We start from the raw sequence: 20,281 nt of genomic DNA, 5'->3' as shown, positions 1-20,281 counted from the left end.
GAAATTCGGGATCTTTAGTACTCCATTCTCTCTAGTGATGTGGATTCCAGAGGCAGGAGCAGAAAAGCACTTTGGGAGATCTGATCCCTGCATGCTTTCATCCCCACCATTTGCCAGAGAAAGCCTCGGTAGCCAGTCTGTGCTTACTCTTGGCACTCGGCTCACCACCTGTGAAACTCACCCTGCGGTGCAAGCACCCACACCGGCAGCGCTTCCCTCTTCAGCCTGAAGCACCAGCAGCTGAATCTCTGCAGAGCTGCAATCCGGGGCTCTGTGGCTGTGCTGGGCCACTGGAGGGCAGGGCAGGTCTAATGTATCAGCAGCCAAACGAGGAGGAAGGCACTATCATGAACAGCAGCACTCCTGAAGCATGCTCATGGTTTGAAATGCCTGCCTCTAAAGTCGACAATAACACCCCTGTTTACAGGCTTTACTTCATCAACAGCAGAGAGTGATCCTTTGATCGTTACTTTCCACTTTTGCAATGTAAAACAGAATTAGGAAAAGCTTTGATTATGAATTTCTTTTTTAACTGCATCTCTGGGCTATTTAAACTGCGATGAAAACAGTGAGTCAACGTGATAATATTGACAGAGCAGAGGTCACAATGGCAGCAGTTATAAACCCAACACCTTCTGACTTTGCACACCTAGCTGCTCACATGAAATTCTGCAACAAAACTAGCACAGAGGAAAAGAAGCCTTTAGCTTGGCTTGGCTTTAGAAGCCAGCCAGGTTCGGGGGGTATGGGGTGGTGATAAGGAGAGGTCCATAAACACAGTTGCTGAAAGGAAATGTCCTTGCTCCTATTCCACTCCAGGGTCAAGAGCACCAGCGTGTCTCTCTGAATTACCTTCACAACACAATCAGGTCAGCCTTTCATTAATTTTACAAACCAGATTTGATCCAATTGAAGGATTTTTCACAGTAAATCAAACAGTTCTGACACTAGTGAAGGACGTTTAAAAAGGAAGTTGAGTTCTGCTGTGAGCTGAGAGAAGGACACGGATGACTGAGTCAAAAGCCAAATCTGGACTTCTCAGACTCTTGTTCTTAGTGCTGAATGTGTTTCTGACAAGCCCTAGAGAGTTATTTATGACAAAGCCTGATAACATTATATTAATATATATAAAAATTTTCCATTACACCAACAAATGATTAAAAATCCTAAATTTGAACTGCACCTATAGTTCCCTTGTATTCAGCAGAAAGAAAAGGATTGCATGATTTTATGGATGAGAAAGAAAAACCTGTTGGAGAGGAAAGAAACATACTAAAAGAGGAAAGAAGACTATGAATGACAGAAGAAAAGAGCCAAAAATAAAATGTAGGAAATCTGAGGAGAGGGTAGGCAAGAAGAGGAACAAAAATAATTGTGGGTGCAATGCTAGGTTTTTACAGTAACTTGTAGACTTTTTTTTTCCTGTGGTTGAGGGTTATGGTAAACAGAGAGGCCAAGGAAGTAGCTGAACAACTTGCAGAGGAGACAGCTGAAGATAAACAAACCCACAGACTTCCCCTAGTCATAGGACAGAAACAAATGGAAGAAAACAAAAAGAAAAAAAGGTCTTGAGAGAATGAGAAGTATATCTCTGTGTAATTTCAGGGGAGCGACAGACCTGCCATTTTGTCTGTACTAGCTACAGAAAAACACTGGACAGCTGAAGGAATAGGTCTAGTACTGTAGGTCAGTGTAATAATTGTCCTACCACTAAGATAAAACTCAATGCCTTTGAGGCATAGAAGATGGATTTGATTTAGGGGAAAACAAACGTGCAGAATGTGCCATTTTCCTTGTTAAACCAGGTTTAAGGAGATGGGGGAAGAGCAAACTGATATCCTTTTGCTGCCATTCAGCTCATGTTCAGCATACAGGTATACATGTGCATGAACACAGAAACAAAGTGTGCATTAGTCCACTCAAGTATGTGACTCTTGTAAGAGTGTAATGGTAACAGTATTTGTCAGGTGGCACCCTTGATGCTGTCACAGCACACTCACAAATTAAAACAAGCTTTTGCTGTGCATATCTAGTATTTTTCCTGCAATGTGCTGTGTTAAAGTCAATAATCACAGAATGGCTGAGGCTGTCTGGCAGCTCTAGAGATATCTGCTCCAGCCTGCTGCTCTGAAGTGCTCAGAGCCACGTCTACTGGCTTTTGAGTATCTCTAAGGATGGAGATTCCATGACCTCTCTGGGCATTCCATTCTAGTGTTTGACCACCTTTACAGTAAAAAAGTTTTTCTTGTGTTTCAGTGATACACCAGTCAACTTCCTGGCCTTTATGTTTGGAAGCAGCTACCAGGGGAAATTATTCCATCACCTTCCCACAGATTGAGATGAGTCTGACAAATTGTTAGTTCCTCAGGTTTTCCTTCTCACCCTGCTTGAAAATGGGAATGACACATGCTTTCTTCCAGTCCTCAGTAATCCCTCCTGATCACCATGACCTTTTACAAAAAATCAAGACACCTTCCAGTGACATCAACCAGCACCCTCAATACCCATGGATACCTCCCATCATGTCTTATGGTGTTTGAGTGCTCTCTATCTACAAGGAGTAAGTCTTCCTTCCTCCAGCCTTTACTTCAGGTCTGAGAGGTTTATTATGGCTAAAGCTTAGTCCTACCTGCAAAATACCTTGGGCTTTTCTATGCCTTCTGTCACTAGTTGTGGGGTCAAGCATCTGGGTAAAATATTTATCAGAACTGAACATGCTGTACAGGATTACAGTTAGTCACCCAAGCAGGACTGGTTTTTACTAGTTTGAAGGGCCAACTAAGAAATATTTATTTGTCCTGACAGGTGGGATGGGGGGTGCGTCCACATTTAACATTGGCTGAATTTCCTTAAGGAAATAAAAAATGTAGACATGGCATTGTCCTGAGAGTGTACTACAGAACACAAAATCCTAACAGATTTAGGCATCTCTCCCAATGATTGACCAACATTTTGATGAGCCATTCCCTGCAAAGCTTTTGCTTGCTCCTTATAGAGCAACAGAGTGAAAAGTTATTCTGAGTGGCAACACCACCTAACAGGAAAGGCAAGAAACTCCTAAACAAAGTTTTCCTCCTGATGGTAAATGCATGGTTTTGTGGCTGCCCCCATATTTGGGATTCTCACCAGCTTGTCCTTTGGGATTGAGAGGAGCACATCCAACTCTTGTCAGCAGTTTAGTCAGAACTCTGCCAAAAATATTCAGCTCTTATTGACATGTAACTCTTGCCCTTTCATCTGCAATGATAACAAGAGTGTAATCTTCTTATCAATAGCACCTGGATAGCTATACTGTTCTGAGTCCAAATTTAGACCAATCTTCTAAATGCTTCTCTCTCACCAGAATGCTTCTTGCTACTGGTGCTTGACAGTAGAACCTAAAATACAAGCTGACATCCTGCTACTATTCAGGGCTGTCCCACTTTAGCAAAAAGGACATAGTCAGGCCTTTCAGAGACGTTCAGCACAACCCTCAATAATGCATGGCTTTAATCCAGCACCATTTCCCAGAGATAAATTTGTTGTCACACCAGCAACCTGAACCACCTGCATGCATGGAAAAGTGAGACTTTGGAAGCCAAAAGAAAAAACAGTCTTTGTGTTTTTCAGTGGTTTAAGTGAAAAATAACTTCTGACACTTGCTACCAGAGAGTTTTAAGTCTTAATTCATTCAGATAACAGAGACATTGATCAATGGTTGTCCTGAAACCATGCATGTATTATAGAGGAAGAGAGCAGAATTTCCTATTATCCAGACTAAAAAAGGAAGTTGTCTGTGGCTGAAAATCAGAAATACACTGCCTGTTGGGTACATTTTCTTAGCTCTACATTAAATCTCTAAAGCTACATAAGTCATTCCTACGTCTTTAGGCATTTTGCATTTGTTCTTGTATCATATGGAGGTCACATCACCGATGTTGGTTGAATAGGTGAAGCACTTCAGTATCAGCTCAATTTTATTTTACTGAAATCAATGGTGCTTATGCAACATAACTAAGCCCATTTTTCTCCCTTCTGCAAGCTTCTGCAGCCTGCAAGATTTAAAACATTGTTCACCTCTATTTGCATGCCCCATCCTTTAAAGACATCTTGTTTGTACCCACAGCACCTGATTCCTCTCTATTCTAGCTCTTATGACCATTCCCACTTCTACCTGTTATATGACCTCTCTTGTGATTATCAAAGGTATACAATCTGCACTAGTGATACAGTCTATGGATATGTGGAAGTGGGAGACTAAGACCAAGTAAGGAATTCTGGGTGGGAGAATAGGTAGGAGACTAGAAGCCAGGGATGGCAAAGATCCAGGCTGAAGGGGTTGAGAAATAGATAAAAATGTCTAGAAACACATAAGTCCCAGTTCTTGGCCATTCCAGAAAGCATAGGACAGCCTCTGCTGTGTCTTCTATCTTCAGTCTGGCAAACGTGAGGAAGACAAACCTGCTGCTGCCATTACTTCCTGTGTTAGTTCAATCCAAAGAACTTTCTGCTGTAGTCCTAAAAGCTCCAAACAGTTTTATGGCTTTCAGACAGAAGAACAGATGATCCATGATTTTCTCAAGTACGAGATAATGCAAATCCCAAGTTGAAAAACAACTGTTAATGCAATCCAGAGCAATCTGTGGTGAACTGCACACTATCCACAATGGCATATTTTCCAAAATACTGCTGCTCAGCCTTTGAGTGTGAGATTTTTACATTTTATAACTGACATTCCATAGGAAAGGTGGTGCAAAACACAGGTGGAGCTAAAGCATCTCAGCCATATCCAAAGATTTACTTGGTCTTTTTTTCACATCATCCTGCCATTCTGATACACTCCTTTCTTTCTTCCTCACTGCCTCTCTTGCCTTAAGTATTGGAAACCAAAAGCTGACCTGAAAAGACAGAAATATGATCTACATGATAGTATGACTGAGTAAAGATCACCCAGACACTAATACCCTGTATAGTCAGTATTGAATGCTGTTAAAAAACCAAACTTTAACAAACTGTGTATGCCTGCAGCTTTCTATCGGATATGCCACAGATATATGCATGTGTGGTAGTTGTTTCCATTAGTGTGTCTGTGTGTGTATATAAATATAAATATATATTTATGTGTGTGTGTGCACAGGATAAATGTTTTTGCAAGGAATAAATTCTGTATCCTAATGGTATTTGCAGCCACACTACGTTATAAAACAGAAATCTATCACCTTCCATTTTGCTAAGCAATACCAGAACATCTTTCTCTACATTTAGGGCTGCTCTTACTGCCTAGCACTTGCTGTCTACATTGCAGGAATACTCTAAATGCTTTTCATATGTTCATGAAAACAAAGTTTCTTCTCTGGAGGACTCAGAATCTGAGAAGTATTTTCTTGTCATTTGAGCATACCAATGTCATGTCTGAGGCATGTGTGCTGAAGTACAGAACAAAACAATTAGATGATCTAATCTTACCATTAGGCAATGTGTCTCTGGCTCCTGAGCATTGGGGAAAGTTTATTAGCACATAATTGAAGTTAACAAGTGTTTAAGTATTTCCTGGATCTGGCTACCACCCAGTGAGAAGATTTATTTTTTCCCCAGAGCTCATGGCTTACCGTTCTTGCAAACATGTTCTTCCCAGTTTTCTCTTCTAGCTTTGCTCTTTTTTTGAGTAATTTTGCATGTAAATAATGTATCCGTTTCATCTCGGTATCAGGATAAAAGGAAGTTGACACGAGTATTTTAAGCTGGGTCAGAAGGCCAGAGAATAACCCAAAAATTATTAAGAAGAAGATGATGACTCCAAGCTGAATCCATGTTGTGGAGAGAGCGAGCTCTGGATGAGGGATGCAGTTACGCTTAAACAAAGGGATCTTGAAAGAATCAGTCTTCTCAATATGCTCTTTCATAGAAATGATATAGCTTTTCTCATTCTTCTGCACCAGAAAAGGAGGAAAAAAGTATTGATTATATATTGGCTATATTGGTTATCTTGACCATCTAGTATGTAAATACAGTATGCTCAAACCAATGTATTTATTGTCTATTTATAAATGTTTTGGACTCTATTTTCATTATTTCTCTTGGGACAATGTCCAGCATTTTGGGCCATTAAAAACTTACCTTTTCTTTTGCTCTGATAGGGAAGTATTTAGCTAATCTGTTTATCATGGTTTCATATTTCTCCACCCCTAAGACTCTGCTCAGATGTCCTGTTGGGGTCCTTCATTGAGAGTAAAACTGCAGAGCAGAGTGTCTGTCCCTTTGGCTTTGTCTCAGCACATGATCAGCAGTGCTTCTACACCATGGTGGTTTAACACCAGCCAGAAATTAAACTCCAATTAAGTCTTTCCTCTTCCAGGAAGAGAGGGACAAAGGCAGAGATGGTAGGTTGAGATAGCAAGTTACTGAAAACATCAAGCAATGGAATAAGAGATGCACAGTAACAGCAGCAATATTATTAACAAAAGTATATAAAAAGAGAAGGTGATTAACCTACAAAAAGCATTCACCATCTGGACTTAGTTCCATGTGGCCCTGGGACAAAGCCAAGATGGTGGCTCCTCCTATGCCTGGCACCACATGGCTGTCCCCAGACAAAGACAGGGCAGCAGGCACTCACCACAGCACTCTGTGCCTGAGCCTGAGTGGAAAACATTGACAGGCAAACCCGTGAAAGCAAGATTGTCCCTGAGACACTGCACCACCACTTTGGAGGCTGCACTCAAATCTGTGCAGCTGCTTCCAGTACCTGCCCTGCTGCTACAGACTGCTCCACTCAACTAATTTCAGCTCAGCTTAGCTCAGCTCAGCTCAGACTTGGCTGGGCTCAGGCTCACCTCTGCCACTCTGCTCCCCACAGCTGCCTCCAGCACCAGTGCAGCTTTCCAGCCCTGCATGCCTGAGTCGTGTCTTGGACAAACAGGACAGCAATGGGCAGCAGAGGATGGTGGAGGCAGGGGCAGGGCTGATCCTGACAACCCTCCTGATGGACAGAGGGAGGCAAAAATGTTGCACATTCTGGGGTGCTCCCCCCTTCTTTCCCCTGAAACCACACCTGCAGTGATGTTGTGGGTGGTGTAGAACAGCAACCCAGCCATGCCCACACGGCACTAAGCCCTGTCCCCTCTCTGCAGCCACACGCTGGCCCAGGCAGCGCTCTGACCAAAGGCTGTCACACACACCTGCCTGACCTCCCCTTGGAGCTGCCTTTGCTTAGCTGATGTCTTTCACTGCATGTGGACTGAAATGCTGAATAAGAAGAGTAAATTAGACATGTGCTGGGATGACACTGGCAGGCAACTTTCTGTTCTGTGTGTAAGAACACTGTAGGGACACTGAATAACACAGCCTCTTTGATCATGTCAGAGGAATAATAAGCTCTTCCTTGTGGCTTTTCTAATTACCCTACAGAGGCCAGGCACTTCTGTTAGATGTTCACTGGAGAAATCAAGTTGCCAAAGCATGCTACCCATCTTCAGTCTGTTAACCTCTCTTTGACATTATCCTGTTCCAAACTGTCTCAGGACATTTTATCTCTAAACTGAACCAATGTATAGGCAAGGAAAATCTTAATTAGGAAGATTCAATATGAAACAGGGGTACTAGTGCATGAAGAACTTTATTGTTCATGCTAATTAATAAACATCTCAAGTCTCTGAGTCTTTCCTGCTCCCCCAGCTTCCTGGACTCCCTGAGATCAGCAGCCCTGAGGCTTGATATAACAAATCTGTTGAGATTAATTTTACATTTTAATGTAATTAGCTTTCCTTAGGGAACTAGAAACAATCTGATGATGGCATTAGTCTTCTGTTTTGAAGGTGTCAACCAGCTTTCCACAAGAGTGAACAAAGCACATAATATATATAAATTCATAGTACAGGACCTCTGAATCAGCCAGACATGGTCAGGCTCAGGACACTCCTTTGCCCTGACTTGGGTCACACCCAAGGCCATGTCAAGTAGGTCATGACAACAGGATACTCTTGTGTGTGGTTTGGCCTGTGTTTCTATCCTTTGTCAAGGTACAAAGAGTAGAAACACAGGCAAAACCATGCACAACAGTACACAGCAAATAGTGAGGATCAACAAGATTGTAGCTACAAGGCTACAAGGTTGATTAGAGTTGTGATCAATTGGGTTTTTGTTATCTCCAGGAATGGAAATCCCACAACCTATCTCAGAAACTTTTTCTGTTGTTTGATCACCTGAAAAGTAACAACAAAAAAAAAGTATTTACTTCAATTTGTCCTAATTTTGTCTTCTCCCTGCACTGTGCACCACTGAAATTCACAGAATCATAGAAAAATTAAGGCTGGAAAAGACCTCCAAGATCATTGAGTTCAATCTTTGATCAAACCACACCATAAAAACTAAACTTTTGAGTAGCTTCTTGAACATTTCTAGGGATGGTTACACTATTACTTCCTTGGGCAGCCCATTCCAATTCTTGACAACCCTTTCACTGAAGAAGGTTTTCCTGTGTCTGGTTCTTCCTTCTTACACCCACCCCCCATCACTTATTTACACACACTTATAAGATCCCCCTGAACCATCTCTCCTTCAGCCTGAACAGCCCCCACATCTTCTCATGTGACACAAGGTTTAGTCCTTTAAATAAAGTTCTTAAATTTAATAATCTTCCTTACCCCTTCCTTGACTCCACTCCATTCCATGTCCTTCTTGTACTGAGTCTCAGGAGTACTAAGCAGCATGGAAGGATCACATCCTACAGCTTGCTGACAATGCTCTGCCTAATGCAGACCAAATTAGCACTTTCTTTGTCATAAGGGCACATTGCAGGCTTGTGGTGTCCAACTTTCAGAGCCTTTTTGTGCAAAGCCACCTCCCAGTCAGTTAACCCCCAACATGTAAGAGCATGGAGTTATTTCTCTTCAAGGACTGCAAGACATGGCATGTTCCTTTGCTGAACATTTTGAGGTTCCTCTGGGCCCAGTTCTCTTCTGAATGACAGCACAACCCACTGGTGTTTCAGACACTCTGCCCAGTTCTATAGTGTCTGCAGACTTGTGCGGCTCCAATCTGATTGTCTCTGCAGGTTATTAATGAAGAGGTTAAATAGTATGAGTTTTAATGTCTGCTCCAGAGTGACATCAGAAATGGCTGTGTACCACAAGTCAGAGCTTTGTGAGTCCAAGAGTTCAGTCAATTTTCAGCTCATGTCATTCTCCTTTTATCTAGCCCCTGCTTCATCAGATTGTCAATGAAGATGCTGTGATTCAGTGTCCCAGCAGTGAAAGCCTTAATAAATCATAATCAGCACCCTCTGTTCTTCCTTCATTCAGCAACCCAGTGTTTTTATCATAGAAAACTGTTAGATTGGTCAAGTATGATCTTGAATCTTGAATAAATCCATGCTTAATACTCCTAATAGATTTCCTGACCTTCACATGCATGAAAAAGGCTTCCATGATTATATCCTTTGTCACTTTCCCAAGGATAAAGGTGAGTGTGACCAGACTGTAGCTTCCTGGATCCTCCTCTTTCCCCTTCTTGAAGATGGGAGTAACATCTGCTTTCTTCCAGTCTTCAGGAACCTCTCCCAGGCCCCATGATGTTTCCAAGACAATCAAAAATGTGACATCAGCCAGCACCCCCAGCACCTATGAGTGCCTCCCATCAAGTCCCATGGTTGCACATTTGCTGAATGGTGCCCTAAGTTGATTCTCCTCCACCAAGGGTAAGTCTTCCTTGCTCCATTTGCCCTTGTCTCAAAGGCCTGGGATTCCTAAAGGCTGGTTTTCCCAGTAAAGGCACAGCTTGAAGATACCATTCAGTACCTTGGACTTTCTGTGTCCTTTGCTGCCACCAAGACCCCCCTGCTCCTCACAGCAGACCTATCTTTCCCTGTCTTTCTTTTGCAGCTTATGGACCTTTGTGCTGCCTTTCACCTGCTCACCTGATTCAGCTCCAGGTGGGCTTTGGCTTTCCTGCCCCCATCCTTATACAGTCAGACAGTGTATCTCATTTCTCTTGGGACTGCTGTCCCTTCTGTCACCTATTCTGTGCTTTTTCAGGAGCTCCTTGCTCTCCCATGCTGGCTTCCTGCTGCCCTTGCTGGATTTTGTTGGGATGAATAATTCTTGAGCTATCAAACCAGGCAGCTTTACTTTGCACTAAAGGCATCACTCCAGCGGTGAAATCTCCACCTTTAAGAATATTCAGATGATATCCTGAGCAATCTGATCTGTCTTCAAAGTTTGACACAGAATCACAGAATATGCTGAGTTGGAAGGGACCCACAAGAATCATCAAGTCCAACTGTTAAGTGAATGGCCCATATGAGAATCAAACCCACAACCTGGGTGTTATTAGCACCATGCTCTAACCAGGTGTCTTTGCTTTGAGCAGGAGGCTGGTCTTGATGCCTCCAGACTTATCTTCCAACCTTCCAATCTATGCTGCTGCTGCTCCTGCTAGAGAAACCTGGAGATTTTGGCAACAAGCCATTATTTTGTGTGTATGAGCCCGTGTATATAAGATGAGCTCCTCACATTACTGAGTTAAAGAAAGGCAGGCATCAGTGTCACAGTGACTTTTGACTATAAAAGTAGTGCTTCACAAATGCCAGTTTTGGGAGTTTCCAATTTTAAGCTTCTGGTTTTCCTTATATAAATAAATGGAAGAATGAAAGTTCTTCTAAAATTTATCATTGTCTGGAAATATGACAATGCTTTGGAAAGAACTGTATAGTGCTATCCAACATACATATCTGTAGAGGCCCTTTTTGAAATGAATGATATTGCAGGAAAGAATTGATGGCTCATTGCTATATGTCTGCTCTTCCAGCTGCTGAAGTTGAAGGGAAATTTTTCAACACTAAACTAAGAAATATATGGTATTGATACATACTTACATTCTGAAGGAGACTGAGTTGAATACCTAGATCCGGTACTTCTTGGAGATATTTGTTCACAGAAATAATTAACAAATAAAACAAAGAGTCTACTGCAGCAAACAGAAGCCAGATGCAAAGATGAATAACTACAGGGAGAAAGGAACACAGCATTTTTTTCCTGTCCTTCCTTGTGAAGAAGAAGGATGGAATTGTCACGTAATCTTTTCTCTCATTTCTGTTAAGTGGCAGAACACAAGGTCTTTGCTGTTGCTTTTGGCACTCATCAAATGCAATGAACCGTTTTGTGATATAAGTATTCTTAAATTTGGTACTATGAGAGCCCAAAAATTTTTTGATAAAGAGGCCAGTTCCAAAAGAAACTAGAAAAATCCCAAATATAGGCAATACTTTCTGACCTATATAGGGCAGTATAGTCAACATAAAAGATATCTGGTTAGCAATTCTCTGGATTTCATGCTCAGTGTCATTTAGCTCTTGTTTCAATGCATCATCTGAAATTGAGTAAGATGGTGTGAATTTGTGCTTTATCACTGCTAGATCTTTAGGTAGCTCAACAGGAAGCTTAGCTACCTCATAAATCCATTTTACTGCCTCAACATAATATTTTATCAAAGCAAATTGTTCTTGCTTTAAATGACAGGTTATACTGTCTGCCAGAACCTTTAGATTATGAAAAATATTTTGAATGTTGTTGGCTACCACAACACCTGTGCCAGCAGTAATAAGAGCATCCCTGCCATTTTTCAGTCCACAGGAAAGGAGGAACAGAACAATAAAACAGCGCAGGTGCTTGAAAGAGAAGAGCATGATAGAAAGCAAAATCCAGATTAATCCAGAAATCAGTAAGGGCCCCAAAGAGTTGTGTGCCAAGGAGAAGTGCATGCTAAGGAAAAAAAGAAAGCTGGAGAGAAAGCCAACTGCAGAGCAAACTGCAAAAAGCTGCATCTGATACTTCCAGCCAGGCCTCCTTTCAGATATAAAAATTTCCCATGCGTTCCAAGCTATTGAGGTGAATTTTTGCATTTTCTTCTGATCGTTGCTGACACTGCAATGGCTCAAACTAAAAGGAAAGATAAAGAAAAACAGTGTTATTTACAGAGTCACACTACTGAGAATTATATGCTTTAAATTGGCTGTCTGATACTTCTTCACACTGCAAAATATGCAGGTCTGACTCACATGGGGCTGAACCACCACATATGAGACCAAAATTTTTGTCCCCAATGTCACAGATACAAATATTGAAGAGATTACTCTAAAAGGATTCCTATCTTTTGTCCTTTTATGTGTTGCACAATTTGATTTCTCATCAGCTATGTCGAGATAATGGTTCACGTGCACATGTGTGTGTGTGTGTGTGTGTGAGTGCATGTATGAGAGACACCATCTCCTGTAGCACTCACTGCTCCCCACAGAGATGTGGAGCTCCTGAAGGACTCTGTGAAGGACTATGAAGATGATGAGGGAACTGGAGCATCTCTCTTAGGACAGGCTGAGGGAGCTGAGCCTGTTCAGCCTTGAGATGACTGAGAGGGGAATCTCATCAACGTATATAAGTATCTGAAGGGAAGGTGTAAAGAAGATGAAGCCAGGCTCTTCTCAGTGATGCCAAGCAAGAGGACAAGAGCCAACAGGCAGAAACTGATGCACAGGAAGTTCCACCAGGTCCCCAAAAACCTTGTTCAACATGGCTCTTAAAAGGGCTTACAGTTGTTCTTGTAAGCTCTGAGTTAGACATACAAGACAAATATGGGAAGATATTCTCAAGAGGTCAAAACAACTAAAAAACTTTACTGGCAACTTTAGAAAAACAGAGAAATCTTTGGCAAAATATTTAGTGTAACATTCAATCAATAAAAAACACTTCTCAAAGCATTAAGCTCTGACTCTGTTTGATGTTGTTACACAAAAATTCTGAGAAGAATTAGAAAGACAGAAAGATGGAAAATACATATAAGAGGAGCCACATAACTGCCATTCCTGGATTCCAGTGGTGTGCAGCTGATAGAAATTCCAAGAGGAGGTAGAGTCAAGACATGCTTGCCTCATGTTCCCCTTTAAACACCCCTTGGCCCTTCCCCCAGGTGGGACTTGTAGTCATTTGGTTAGACAGGAGCTGGGTAGGGCTCCAGGGGTGGGGTGTGCAGCGCTGCCAGGGACCGGCACTGCCAGGCTGGGATGCAGAATCTGGGGCTGGGTGCAGGGCAGGCACTGCCTCACCAGGGCAAGGCTTGACTGCCCCTTCCCCCACACACATGCACCCCAAAATATTTCCAGACAGCAATCATTCCAGCCTCTCATAACTGTGAGAGTGACCAGGCACTGGAAAGGATGCCAGAGAGGTTGTGGAATCTCCCTCACTGGCCAAGAACCACCTGGATGCAATCTGTGCCATTCCTCTGGGCTGATCCTGCCGGAGCACAGATGACTCACTCTGCTCCCTTCAATTTACATTCAGCGATTTTGTGTTTAACCCTTTCTAAGCCTAATACCTTGTGTTTGTCACCATCTCTCCTGCTTAACCAGTATGCCTGCTACATAAATTACAGAATATTTGTGTGATTTAATTCAGTTTGATGGGAGACAGTTCAGTGCACATATTTTTCCTTGATTTTTTGTAATATAATATTTATAGTGTAAATTGGCAAAGATGCAAGGTCAATTCATATGCATACTATGCATTTAACACTAACATTCTAACATAGAACAAATGAGATATTAATTAAATAAAATAAACAGTGGTAAATTTATCTTAAATAGGGAACAGTTGTCTTTTTAAAATCCATCCTGAAGATACTACTTTGTCTTTTGCTTAGCTTGAACACAGCAGGTAGCCAGGAACTAAATTATAATTTTGTATACATGGTGTATTTTATTATCATTAGACTTTATGAATCCTGCTAGCATTCACTGCACCATTTACCCCTCCTTCTCACTGCAATTAGTTACTAGTTGTGACATTATCTCCTTTGTGTGCAACAGGAGCTGAATATTATGGGAGCAAGCATCCATCACTTCTTGTACTGATGTGCTGCTTTTCCTTGGCCTTACTTGAGCCTGATCTTTTATAGTGCTGAGGACTATCCTGAAAAATGCTGAGTGTTTTCCACGTTTAACCACTTCAGCAACAGTGGCAAGCAGTGGGCAGTAGGCTCTCAGGGTGGGCTTAATTCCTGGCACTATCACAGGGCCTGGCAAAGATGAGAAAATTGCTTCCCTCCAGGGCCTAAGTGAACTCAGCTGTAAATGAAGTACAAGAGCAATTAACAGCTCCTTCACAGGAGCAAAATTAGCTAATCAATGCCCCAGAATAAGTAGATGTCACCATGTTTGGGAGGGGGTTCAAGAGGAATGGGGAGGAGAGTTAGTGCACAAACCACCTGGCTCCAGCTCTGCTAATGTGGATGGTCTGCTTTGTCCTCTTTCTACTGAAAGACAATTTTTAGGAAGCATAATCAAAAAGCAGATGTTTATGATCCTGAAATCAAGCAGAACCAGACCTAACAGCCAGCAAACCTTGTCAGCAAATCCTGTATCCCTGTGATCAGATCGTTAAACACAGTGCTGCCACTTCTTTGTAGATCAAAGAAAAAATGCCCTGCACAGTGAAAACTTCTGGCATTCTGTTCTTGATTTAAAAAACCTTAACCAAATAAAATGCAAAAAGGCTAGCATTTATGTAATACTCTCCAAAACATCTGTGTAAGAAAATAACACATTTTGAATTTTCTTCAACAGCATCAATTTCACAGCTGTTCTCAGGCACAGTTTTTACATGGTTTTGTACATATAGGTATGGTGAATTTGGGTTAATGCTTTTAAGCATTCAGTAAATGGCTGCAATATGTGACTGGGATTTTGGCATGACTGCACCCTTAGATTTAATAGAAGTACTTCTATTAAAGTACTGGGGGCTGGGGACTTGCAAAATATGGACAGAACCTGAAAAGAATCAAAAAGTCTTCTTTTTTGAGCAGATTCAATTTTATTATGTGAGATCCCTGCATATGATAGGTTTGTCCCTAACCTGCAGAGCACAGACCTTTAAGGCAGGAGAGGCATTGTAAGGACACAGTGAACTTTGGAGCCTGTGGCATGGATGCTCAGGTGTCTCTCCATGGTCACTGAAGGTCACAGAGGAGCATTTTCATCCCCTCATAACCCCATCTCTAAGCTTAAATTTTCCAGGTAAGAGTCAGGCTCACAGGCATAGATATTCAACATTGAGTACAGGAGAATCACTCAAAGGATGAAAACTCTAAACCTAAAAACAATGTCTAAAAATCTCTAAACCAAAAAAGGCTGAACGTTCCATCACCAGGCACTTAAATAGCTGTGAATGCTTTGGGAAGGAAAATAACACTCTGGCTTAAAGGTAGAAATAAATTTTTGCCATCACTAAAGAGGTTAATCCAAAACTTAAAGAAATAGTAAACTTTGAGAGCTTTCTGGGATGATTCCTCTTAAAAACATAAATCACAAAAGCTTTCCTGAAGCTGTTCAGTGCAGTTAGAAATTCTAACAGGAGGCTGACAAGAACAAAACCTTCATTTCAATTGCAGTCTGAAGCAAAGTACTTTTTCTTCCATCCTGTAACATGAACTAAGGTGGGAGCTGCTACCATTATTTATGTAGCATAGGGAAAGAATTATTCTTGGAAAGCTGTTTCTTGCTCTGAACTGCCAATTTCTTTCCACCATAGCTTCTAGTGATGAAAAACTCCTACTCCCACAGAGGGGAGATGGAAACTCTTGTGCTCTAGTTCTGCTTCTGTAGCTGATTTTTTGGTTGGGTCCAAAAGGAAACTCTCTATACCTTAGTTTCCCTCTCCAGGAAATATTTACCCAGCTCTGCAAGCATGATATTCTTCTACCATATGGCATGCTGGCAGGAATAATTATAAAAACAAATTTTCCAAATGAGCTTCTCTGGCAAGGAGGTTGGGCCACAGTCCTTAAGACTTGTAAGGTACTAAATTTAATGCAACATATTTAAAAGGTATTTTTTTTAGTTTTGTTTTAAAATAAACAAAAAAAAATTTAAAAGCAGTTTAAGATCCTACTTGTGGTATTTCAGATAAGGCTACAGATTTGAGGAAGCAGAAGATAAGTACATAGCAATAGAAAATGTCCTTCCAGCTCAGCCATGAGCCCCATGCTAGAGCTATATAATTTTTTTATAGTATGTGTTTAGGCTATGTATGATTTCTTCCCTGGTTGCTATGGACACTACTTCATATTCATCCTCCAAGTAATCGTGGCTGCCTCTGCTATCAGTTTGGTCCTCTCCTTGATCCTTGCTCACCCTGCAGCTGATGATAGCTTGCTACAGACAGAATGGAATAGAATAGGGCAATTGAGTTGAAAGGGGCAAACAACAATCATCTAGTCCAACTGCAATAGATTGAAACTCTAATTATTTGCAGAGAGTATTTGTGAAACATTTTTTACCTAGGCTATTACTTGCTTAGAGGTGAACAGCAGGTCTACATGTCTAGTATATGGATTAGTCACCCATGCAAACAACTTTCCAATTTTTAATATAATGGAAGAAACATGTATCTCCTAAAAATATATAGTGAGTAAAAGAATGGGATTCATTAAATAATTAGGGTTTTTTTTAATAGAAACACAGCTAACTTGACAAATCATGACAAAAGGAGCCAGATCTCTAAGTCTATTTTCTATTTTGATACAGACCAAAGTCAGACAAAGCCTGGGGACTACAAGTGTCATTGAGTTAGGACTGAATAGTACCAACCAGTTTTTGCACTGTCATACCAAGTTTGATATAACTTTCTCTGCACAGCACAGTTGTTTGGGCTGATCTCAGGAGGAGTATAGAATTGTAGCAAGCCCTTTGCCCAGAATAGTGTGCAGGACTCTTATACATAAAAACAAAGTCTTATTAAAAGAAACATTAGGTTAAATGGAAAAACTTAGATCCCATTGATGCCCAGCTTCACAGTGCTCTTTGCCTTGCTTCAGCTACACAGTGATCTTTGCCTCATAAATTCTGTCAGGATTTCATACAGGAATTAAAGAAGAGAAAGCACACAATAAGAATGAAAAAACAAATATTTCCTTTTTTGGCAGTTTCAGGAGCCTTCTTTTCTAGCCTGAATCAGTTGTATTGAAATGTAAGAAAATTACTTCCCTTTTTTGGATACCATAAAAAAATCCAGTGCTGAACTATGGCATAGGAAAAGCAAAAATACAGGAAGGAGTCCCACATTATTTCCTTTGGTCAGTGCAGGGCATTCAACAGAAAAATAAAAGCCCCATCAAAAATCCACAACATTACTGCAACTATCCCCAGGGTTTCACTGACACCCTCATATTTTCTCAGGTTCGCATTATTTGCTTTAAACTGCATGAGGAAGGAAAGTAAATGGTACTAAACACATTAAACAGAGGGGTGACTAAAATATCTAATCATATATGTGCTCACAGGAACTTGAATTATTAAACAAAAGCAGTGCAAATATAATTTATACACAATGGAAAACTAACAAGCAAAAATAGCAACTGAATGAGATCTTCTTCATGTATGGAAAATAGATAACCTGGGATAATTCTGAACACTGCTAGATATTACAAATTTTTTAGGATGCCACAAATGGATTAAATGTCATCTAATATGAGATGACGATAGCACTGGAGGTTGGACTCAATGATCTTTTAAAAGGGTTCTTCCAACCCAAGTGTCCTGTAGTTCTGTGATGTCCACATGAGCTGTCTGTATGTCATTGAAGAGAAAAGGGCAGTTTCCCAGAACCATCACTTCAGACCTGTTTTAAAAGTCCACCCTCCCAGAAGATGGATTGCAGCCTATGAGAACTTTAGCTCAGCTGTGAAAAGTGTCTGGGTTACTCAGACAGAGCTATCCAAAGCCTGGGAAAATGAACCTCTCCCTGTGTTTCCTGATTGCCAGTACAGGTTGTATTGCACTAAGCTGGGCACTCAGAAAAGGACAGAGAATGTGTTGTGTGCAGCCATAGAATATAGGCATCTATGGAAGGGACATAGAACAAAAAATCAAATTTTCTCATAACTGCATGGGTTGTATTAGGAAGCTGTGATGCAACAAACCCACAGACATATTCTTCCCTTAAAATACAGGAAGGAATGTAGGCACAGTTTGGGAAACCCAAATGGCAATTTTCCTATTGCCAAAAAACAACTCTACAAAACACAGAAAATTCCAGTGTGAGAAAAGGAAGGGAACGTATGGGATTACACAGTCCCTCTCCTACATCTATACACACTTTTGGGAGGTTTAGGAGTCAATTGTTTCACAAACTTTAGGAATAGACCCTCCAATCAATACAGTGACAGGAGTTAACTTAAAGCAAGTCCTTTTACCTTAGAACAGCTAGCTCAGTCCATGATTACTATCCAAAATTCTTGATATTAACCTTAAAGTGTTACTTACAGGCACTCCTGTAAAGAGCTTGAAGGTTCTTCACAGTTCTGCGAGTCTCTTGACCTCGGTGGGGAACTGAGACAGACAGTAGTAAAAAATCTCACATGAGTAATTTTTTTCCTATAACCTCCCTCAATGAGTCAGACACACTACAATTTTGAAATTGTTCTGGTTTTGACAAAGATTCATGAGGAAGTAACTTCTGCACAAGACCAGAATAGTACATAATTTGCAAGTGCTACTTTCCACCTTTTTTTTATCTGGCAGAGTAATAGATATCAGCAAATGAGTTCAGGGCCCAAATTTCAACTATTTAATATTATGTTGAGTAATGCCTTAGGTCTAGAACATTTTAGCTATTTTGGTACTTCCTTTGAAACTAGCAGCAATTCAGTACCCAAATAAATTTAAAGCTCTAATAATTTTCACCCCAAAAATATTCCTACTGAGATCTGTGCAAGTACTTCTGTACACAGTCTGTCAGAATACGGTCCTTAGAATAAGATATACCTTAAATATACAATAAAGACACAAGTTATATACAATAAAGATAATTTATGTACAGGAGGGTAGAACTGCTATGCAGAGGAACTTTTGCTTTAACTCTGGCACTTAAACTTTTATTTTAAAACTACTATTGGTTTCTGCAAACTGTATGCATATGCATTTGTGTGTATTGAGAAGAAAGGTAATTCTGAACACCCATACTCCCCCTTGAATTGGGTCACATGTGTCCTACCCATTGTTGATCTATTGAACCAGTCAGTCCTTTCATTCAGTTGTCATTGGGACCATCTGATAAAGAGGACAACAGATTTAAAGCAAATCAAAGGCTGATACATATCTTCACAAGGACAACAGCAACAAAAAGAGTAAGAGGATAGTTTCATACCTATGATACCTTCATACACTGCCTTTTTCAGCCATTTTCAGAACTAACTTGCAAGTATGGTTTTACTGTTTATGTTTAACCCTTCAGATTAATTTTTCTCAGAACTGTCATAGGTGGTTTGGTCCATTACAGAGACGTTACCTGCTGCATGTGAGGAATTCTAAATTGGATACTGGCTCTCATTTAGACTCTGATTTCAAAAATCCAGAGCTGTACACTAGTCTTGGTTCAGTCCTTGGGCTCTTTGCACAATCCAATCAGCAACTGCTGTAGTGCTGGCATGCATATTATCTATTTGCCCTTGGTTGAAATGTCTCTGTGTGTAATTTTCCAGACAGCTGGTTTTCCAGCAGATGCTGATAGCACTGAAGTAGCAGGCTGAGCCCAGCTTACCCCTCCACAGAGCAGCCATACCCCTGCTCTTTCAAAAGTAGCTACTGAACAAGTTCAGAAAGCTGGCAGACAGAAAGGTGAACATAGCACAATGTTCATAGCATCTAAATTATACATAATACAAGGCTATAATTAGATACAGTGGACCATCTGTAACTGGAGAAAGTCTCTGATTATTATAGGATGAATGGATGAAATGATCTTTTAGCAGAACATATCGTTCATATTATGAAATAAGGGAATATTCTGTCAAGGGATGCACATAAGAGCATATTAAGACAGATCAAGCTTCCATCTGAGCCTTGACAGCAGCATATAGCAGATGTTCACAGAATCACACAGCAGGGAATATGGACCATTTGGACATGGTCTAGGTGACCCTGCATGGGGGCAAGGGAGGGGTGGAGATGACCTCCAGAGGTCCTTTCCAACCTCAACTATTCTTTGGTTCCATGACCATTGAGATTCCTCTTTTCATTTTTCCAGCCTCTGAGGCCAATCCAAATGGCAGCACAACCATCTGGAGTATGAGACACTCCTCTTAGGTTATTATCATCTGCAAAGCTCCTGGGGTGCACCCCTTCCAGGTCAGTAATGGAAATATTATACTGTATTGGCCCCTTGTCAACCCGCGGGACACACCACTGGTGAACTTTGTGTAACTGAACTTCTCATTGCTGATCCTTGGGCACAGTAGTTCATCCAGTTTCCAATCCAAT

The 20,281-nt window shown here is 41.0% G+C and overlaps 1 protein-coding gene across 1 annotated transcript; it reads right to left on the bottom strand.

Annotated features, from left to right (window-relative positions):
- On the bottom strand, positions 1 to 19,057 carry DCSTAMP (dendrocyte expressed seven transmembrane protein). Its single transcript, XM_079302481.1, has 4 exons — positions 18,287 to 19,057; positions 10,850 to 11,912; positions 5,589 to 5,909; positions 1 to 4,877 (listed from the first exon to the last, which is right to left on the bottom strand). The coding sequence occupies exons 2-4, from the start codon at positions 11,873 to 11,875 to the stop codon at positions 4,749 to 4,751; spliced, it is 1,476 nt and encodes a 491-aa protein (XP_079158607.1). The 5' UTR covers positions 11,876 to 11,912; positions 18,287 to 19,057; the 3' UTR covers positions 1 to 4,748.
- Between the last annotated feature and the right edge of the window lie 1,224 nt (positions 19,058 to 20,281).

The sequence above is a fragment of the Erithacus rubecula genome, assembly GCF_903797595.1.
Source record: "Erithacus rubecula genome assembly, chromosome: 3".
NCBI lineage: Eukaryota > Metazoa > Chordata > Aves > Passeriformes > Muscicapidae > Erithacus > Erithacus rubecula.
Note: the sequence above shows the minus strand (reverse complement) of the source record. Positions and strands in the feature narration are given on the sequence as shown.